General features: G+C 43.2%; 1 protein-coding gene across 1 annotated transcript in view; it reads right to left on the reverse strand.

Moving 5' to 3' along the window:
- Window positions 1-7,821, reverse strand: part of fam20cb (FAM20C golgi associated secretory pathway kinase b) — a 73,835-nt gene that overhangs the window by 11,332 nt on the left and 54,682 nt on the right. Inside the window, exon 4 of the mRNA XM_017418525.3 lies at window positions 3,265-3,357. Within this exon, the coding sequence (XP_017274014.1) occupies window positions 3,265-3,357 (93 nt within the window). The remainder of the gene's footprint in view (window positions 1-3,264; window positions 3,358-7,821) is intronic.

The following is a 7,821-nucleotide window of genomic DNA, read 5'->3' on the forward strand; positions in this document are numbered from 1 at the left end:
CGGGGGGATGTCTTCGGCAAAAGAACCCACTGATCTTTAATATTATTCCAGAGAAAATCGGACGCCTTTGGCATCTCTTTCTTGGTTTTAAAGCAGCGTGATTCTGCTTTTTGGGTCTTTTTTTGTTTTTTCCCCCTTTTGCTTAATTGGGTTTCACAGCTTTTTTTTTTTAATTTTTTTTACAGCTTATCTACAAGACCGAGCAACACATTCATGGGCGTCTGATTGTGTGATAAAGCGGGGGGAGCAAAAATCAGGGATGTAAAAATCTAACCACCCGTGGTGGTTTACATGACAAGCATCAGGGCAACTGTCCTAAAGGCAACGTCTGTCTGTGTGGAGTAATGGAAACTACAAGGTGCTGCGATGCTGGAGACGGAGGATCAAAGCCCATAAAGATTTATTTAAATATGAAACCAGATGTAGACGTTTACAAAACTTTCACTTTTTTGGCCCAATTTCAGTCTGAACTTTTGTTCAACCTAAAAATAATCACCTGCAATGAGCTCCATGTTGATGTCAATATAAAATCAGCTTAAAGGGATTAATTTTCCCCACTTTTAATAAACTTGTGGGTATGTTGTGCTCCTGAATAGGGTGATATCACTCAGTGTTCTCTGTTCAGCCAGAATAAAGAACTAGTTTGTAACTGAGAAGGAAAAAACTGGAGTCAATGAACACTGCATGATTTTGTCTCTTTGCTGGGAGAGGTTAAAAGGATGTTTTAGACATTTGGAAGTTACGAGCGACCAATATCTTACCTGTTGTAGGTAGCTCTTCATCAAAAAGCAGCTTGGAGAAATATAATGTCATTTTTGACAGGACTGATGAGCTAACAGCTGGTCTGAGCAGCCAAGCCCGACGCGGAACGCCGCCGTCTCAAAACAGCTTCAAACTGCGACCCGTCCGGCGCAGCCTGGGGTCAGTTCTGGACGGAATTTTAGATTTTTTAAATTCTATTTCATCAATCAACTTTATTTATATAGCACATTTTAAAAACCACAGGGGTAGCCAAAGTGCTGTACAATAAAAAGGAAATAGATAAAACAAATAAAGAGATAAAAAACGATAAATAGATAAAAGAGACATACACATACGAGTTCACAGCAGGTATGTTTTAGGTGCCAAGAAAGACAAAAAATCACGGTGTGTTAAAAGCCAAAGTATAAAAGTGTGTTTTTAAAAGAGATTTAAAAACAGGAAGAGAGGAGGCCTGTCTGACACTCAGNGTTTTAGGGACTGTCAGCAGTGACTGATCAGCTGATCTTAGGGATCGGGGCGGGCAGTAAGGCTGAAGCAGCTCAGATAGATATGGTGGGGCCAAGTTGTTCAAGCATTTAAAAACAAATAACAGAAGTTTAAAATTAATTCTGTAGTGCAAATTTTATTTCATGCCAAATTGACCATGTAATATAAACCTCACAGGATCGCCAAGGCTTATAAAACAGCGCACGTATGAACGACTCTGACATTTTAAAGACTGGGGCTGCTTGAAGACTTAAAATAGCAGCTCTGTACGCGGGTTTGCTTGGATCGGAGCGGACCCACATTCAACGCAAATAAATCATTTTCAATTACCAAAATTTCATACTGGTTTAAGCCAGCACCTATTTAAACCTTTACATCCTCCTTAATTAGATATTGCACGATTATTTTGGCGGAAATATGATAAAAGTCCTGCCAGAACTGACCCCAGCTACAGCTGCCTTAAACTCTTGTGATCTGGCAGCAATCCAGTCTGATTTTAGCTATGCTCGGACTAGCCATGAGCTCATCAGTCTCATTAAAATTAAACTGAACTTCTCCAAACTGGGTCCGTTCAAAGAGCTATCTATAACAGCCGAGGCATGAATAGTTCCTAACTTTTTTACGCAGGACTCCATTTCAGAGTAGCCGGATTATCCCTTCAAAGCGGCGTTAGCTAAAATCGAGCCTTTAAGGCAGATCGTGCCGACATGTGTGTCCTTATACACCCTAAAACGCTGATCAGCAAAGTCATTTTCATACAAAACGCAGCAACAGCAGAGCTCACACAGTGAGTCTTACTGGCATTAAAGGGGACCTATTATGCAAAATTCACTTTTTGCATGTTTTTGTACTTCCATTTGGGTCTCTGCTGCTTCTAGAAACAGTCCAAGCGCAAAAACAACTCACCCAGACATTTTTTAGCAATAAGTAAATGTTTTCTGGTGTCTGCAAAACGACCTGTTTTAAAAACCTCGGGATTGTTGCGTCACAATCCCCGTCACCTAGCAACTCCAAGCCAAGCTCCACCCACTTCATTACAGGAAGACCATCACGTTAGTTCTGCTGGTTTTATCGCTGAACAATGTCTGCTGGAAAAGGAAAATGTTCTGTTGTCGGCTGCGATATAGAACGTACTGCCGCTGTCCCGACCCGCTACCAGTCGGGGTTCGGACCGCTGATTGCTGCTGTCCCAAAGTCAAAATCCTCAGATTTTAAATTAATAACAATATAAATGTGGATCAGATCCGCAGCGTTTAATCCTTTTGAGAGTTTTCATGTTTTGAGACGGGTCACTGAGTTGGGGGGCGTGGTCAACAGCAGCTTATTTCCATAAAAGTGACGTCATTCTGAAATGAGCTCAACACAGGCAGAACTGATCAGGAGAAATCTCAATATCTGAGAATGATTTTGTGTATTAAATGTAATGAACATGTTTTGTACGGCCCACAGACCTGTCCTGATTTGTTCAAGGTCCCCTTTAATAATGCGTTCACCTGCAATGCATAACTGTGGGGTACACATCCAGTGAAATGCACATCTGGATTTACTTCAATCTATCCAACCTGGACTGTGAGGAGATGAAATAAAGATGGACTGAACTAAAACCTAATCTCTGGATCGACAAGAAAACATCTCAGACTGTGCTTCACTGATTTAGCGTGTATGCAGTGAGCTAAAAGTTGCTCCACATTTGTTTACCTGCAAAAAGTTGCTGCTTAAGGCTACTAGGATGAAAAGATCTTTCTCTCAAAGAAAAAAACAAGTTTCTGATCGCTGTTCTTCGTTTTTATCCCCACAGCGTTTCTGTACCTTTGTGAAGCTCTTTACGAGCTCGCTTCTTCTGTGGTGAAGCTTCCCACTGAGCGACAAAGGTCCCAGCTGCATTTCGCCTCCAAAACGGGCCAGAACCAACAACGGTGAAGTCAGAATTTAGGGCCCGACACTTCCGATACACAGAGCTGCTTTGCACGCCCCCCCCCTTCTATGTTTTAAGAAACACAACACGGCGCCACTTACTTGTCCAGGTGAAAGGCTGCGATCTCGGCGTTGTGCCTTTCGAAGTCGGAGAAGTAGAAGAAGTCCGGCGGGGTCTCCTGCTCCCGGGTCTGCCTGCAGAGAGAGGGATTGGTTAGCTGGGTGCTCAGCAAAGCCATGTGCGGGAAAAAAATCAGGCGTTGAGCCGAAGATTTAATTAGACTTTAGCAAAATGAATAAAACATCTGATTCTAATGCTGCGTTTCTACGCTGGCTTCAACTGGAACCCGTTCTGTGATGAAGTTAAAGGCCTAGATTTCCATCCATGCCTGAGTTTTATACCAAATCATCCTATTGCAGGGACAAGATACACCCGTTTCAGTCTAACCTTGTAAATGATGTTGTGGGAGCTCAGGACATGTGTTGGGAATAATGCTCAGCTACTTCCACACCAAATTTCAGCTCAATAGCTGTAAAATTGGCTGAGTTGGAGCCATTTCTGTGTAGGATAATGCTAATTAGCGGTGCGACCATCTTAAATTGAGGTGATTTCAAAGATACCCATGTAGACACACACAGACTGTTTATTTTCTGAAAGTTTCATTTTGAAAAAAATCCACCCATTGGTTCATGTCAAACAAACACAGACACAACCCTTACAGTGCAAACAGCATTGATGAGCGATAAGTGGGACACAATAAACTTGGGCCTCACAAAAAAAAAAAAGAGACCCCTTGCTGAAGCTGCTGTGGGGGTTTCGCTGAACAGCTTGAAAAAGGGGACAATCCAAAGTCAAAGACGTCCTCCTGGAGCATCTGCTCCTCTCCTCAGTCTGTACCTGTATCAGTCCAGCTCTGATCCCCTCCCAAAAAAAACTGCTTTCTGCACACATTCTGCCTTAAAGCTCTTACTGCAGGACAAAAAAAAGAAGAGGCTCTTAAAGGCTTAAATCCCTGAGCAGGACTGAGCAGGACAGACGGGCCGGCTAGTGCCAAAGAGTCAAAGTCAAAAGAAGGGAGAGGTGAAAAGACTCGGAGAGTAGGTATAGAAAATATGCTAATATCTGCGAGGAGCACAAAGGAAGAGGGGCTGCGCAGGCTGTCATCAAGCTGCGGCCTTCCTGCAGAGGAGCGGCACACTCGGGCTGCCTCCTCCTCGTCTTTTCGTTCTCTTTATTGACAAGAGTAAATAGTTTCCAGGAAGGCAGCTGAGCGGAATGATTTGGACGGCAGCCGCTGTCGTTTTGACTCCTGCTAAACTGAAGGAGCGGCAGAAGAATGGAAACTATCTTGGCAAAGAAGAAAAAAAAAAAAAATTGAAAAATCTCTTTCTCCCTGTTCCCTCTGGATCCCTCTCTGTTTATTTCACTCCCAAATCCTCCTTCCTCACCTCCTCTGCTCCGCTGCTCTCTTGAAGAACTGCTTTTTCAAAACATTATTTATGTTGCGTGCGCGTCGGCGGCTTTAACGCTTTCTATCTGCGCGCGCTTCCCTGGTTTTGTCTCCCCGTTCCATCCGTCACTCCCCTCCTCAGCTGGCTGGCTGATTGGAACTCCACAGCTGCGTGGCTGACATATGCACCAGTCATTAACTAAGCCAACACAGAGCCCAGAAACGCACTCAGCCACTGAAAAACTCCTCCGTTTCCTTCTCTCGCTTGGAGAAAAATCGTTCTTACGTTCGCAGCGGCCTCTGCAGACGTTTGACAGACGGCCCCATGCAGCTGGGTGGCCAGATTTGAGCAAAGTAAGCAGGAAAGTTTCAAGATAAAGCTGCGACTGAAATGGCTTTCCGTTGAGTTCCCTTTTTGTCGCCGCCGACAGCTCGAACAGGATCAAATTCACTATGAGCTGCATGTCATGGTGACCTATTTATTTTTGCTCTCTCCACCCCCCCCCCGGTCTGCTCATCTTCTCGAACGGTTACCGAGGCTCGGACGGTAAAGGCCAAGAGCTGACTGCTGATTGGATCTCTCACTTCCTCTGGGAAGCTTTGATTCAGCAACACAACACCTGAGACATTCACCAACGCTGCAAAGCACAGCAGCCTTTTTTCCTCAACAGTTAGCTGCAACTGTATGACCGCTGACAAGTGTTTTTACCTGGAAAAACCACATCTTTGACATTTGACCCCATACCTATAGAAATTAACCCCCAACACTTGTACGCAGGATCAGAGCAGAGGAAAAGCAATGAAAGGTTGAGCATTCCTCGAAGGAACGCCTGTTGGCTGCTACCTTTCACGCCAGAGTTTTAGACCAAGAATCATAGAGTCATCACTGTCTGTGGGCCCTTTTGTAAAACAGTTCCCCACAGACCAGTCGATTTTTCAGGGCGCCTCTGGTCTTTCATAAAACACCAATGGATCAGCCCACATCCAGCACAGATGTGAGCGTTCAGAAATGAAGCGAGCAGGGTGGAACCAAAAGAGGCGTGGAACAAAGATCAGCTGCTTTTACACGTCGCTCAGCGCTTTATTAGTGCGACGTATGACAACTTTTTTCACAACATGGCGGATGAGCATGCGTTCAACAAAAAATTTAAAACAAACACCGAACTGCTGCAATTTGTCCTCCATGTGCGCCAAAATGCAGCTGAAAGCCACTGGTTTTATAAAGAAGAAAGGTGCAATGTCGCCCCAGTTTACCATTGTTTATAACACTTGTTCAAAAAAACGAAAGAGTTCTTCTCTGGAACGAATTGAAACTGTTGTTGTTTTGGATGGGTGGTCGCCGAAAGCGCACGGCATCACTTCGTCCCATTATTGAACTGCAAAGCCGGCCTACCTTTACGCAGGTCGACTATTTCAGCTGTGTTACCATCTCACTTCATGGCGAAAAGGAGCAGCAGGGGTGGGTTAGCTTTGACCCCCTTCAATGTCTCGGTCCATTCAGAAATCACAATGAGGCGGCCAGAAGACATATAAGTCCTGGCCTGAGTCTTGTGAAAGAGCATTGTGTTGGGAATGACTCCCAGCTACTACCACCCCAGATTTTAGCTTATTCTCTTCAAAGCTGACCAAAAATTTCACCACTTTTATGTTTTGTGAAGCCAATTGGCTAGCTGATTAGAATTTAATCAGCTGTCAGTGATTACTTTCTGAAAGCTTCATGAGTCTGATAGTTAATGGTAAATATTTCACGTCATCAGTTCGCCCTTGGCGTATGTGTTGGGAACCGACTCTTAGCTATAGCCACTCCAACGTTTACTAATGATTCAAGAGATATTTTGCTAACATTACAACCCCCCACACACACACACACACACAGAAATAGGCAAAAACACTGTCAGCGTTTGGTCAGATTTAGATAAATACTGAAAAGTAATGAAAGAAATGAAAGTGGCAAACTGAAATCAAGATTTTTAGGTTACATCACTGGAATTCTTATGTTTGTTTTCCAGCAGCTTCACAAAAAGGCTGAGAAGAAATGGAAAATAAAAAAACAAAACAAAACAGAAGAAAATCTCAGGCTTACCAGAGTTTCTCTGATAGTCTTATCTTATCCAGGCTGAGGCTCCAAGACTGGACAGCGTTGTGTGAAGAACAGATCGTTAAAGTCTGTGAGATGAATGTTTTTTTTTTTACAATTTTTGATCTAAGCGGACATAAATATAAAGTTGGCCTGAACGGTTACAATTTTTTTTTTTTTAAGAAGTGAAGAATGTTAAGTGCACGGACGAAGGTTCAAGGTGGCTTTTCTGTCCCTGTCTGAGTTTTCAGTAACAGTGAATGATGAATAATGGCCTTGTTAAAGAGCCATCTGCTCGCCGGATCTTTCTGTTTAAAGGTGCAATATGTAAGATTTCTAAAGTCTTTTACTCTGTATGTATGAAAGCCATCAAGGCCAACAATACCAAAAAGTAAGTTTTATAAGTATTCATAATAGCATCCTAGAAAGTCCTATAAACTTTTAGTACACATGTAGGTGACTCATCCCTGTGCATCAGAAGTTGAAACTCGGATCTGGGAATGACTTCAGACCAAACATAACTTTGTTCCAGATGTCAGTCAGGAACCAGTAGAATTTGCTAATTGTGTTCAACGTTCAGATTAACTACCATAACAATGGGTTTCTCCTCATTCTGTGCATTCAAACACTGCACCAACATGTTCACCAGTATAAGTTTGGACGGTCTTGTGTGAATGACTGAATGACTGAGATACAAAGCAACAGAAGTGAAAATAAAATGTTTCTTATGTCTTTTCATGCGAGAGTCTGTGCCATAGAAACCACAACAATAACAGAGCTATTTTTAGGCCCGAGCAGCGACAGCGCTGCGAAGGCCTATTGGATCTGCTATGTTTCTTATTATTATTAGGCCCGAGCAGCGACAGCGCTGCGAAGGCCTATTGGATCTGCTATGTTTCTTATTATTACGATTCTTTGCGTTCTTAAAATGCTAATTTGGAGGTCTAAACATATTCCAAAAGTCACCAAATTTCACCGAAAATTGTCCCCCGCGAGAAATAACACGATTTTAATGGAATCAAAAATGGGCGTGGCAAAACTGCTCCACAGCGCCCCCTAACGTGAGATAGAACAAACCGTACATCGTAGAGTTTTAAAACTTGGTATGTAGGTAGAACACGCCAAATCAAG

The sequence above is a fragment of the Kryptolebias marmoratus genome, linkage group LG17 (genome assembly GCF_001649575.2).
Source record: "Kryptolebias marmoratus isolate JLee-2015 linkage group LG17, ASM164957v2, whole genome shotgun sequence".
Lineage (NCBI taxonomy): Eukaryota > Metazoa > Chordata > Actinopteri > Cyprinodontiformes > Rivulidae > Kryptolebias > Kryptolebias marmoratus.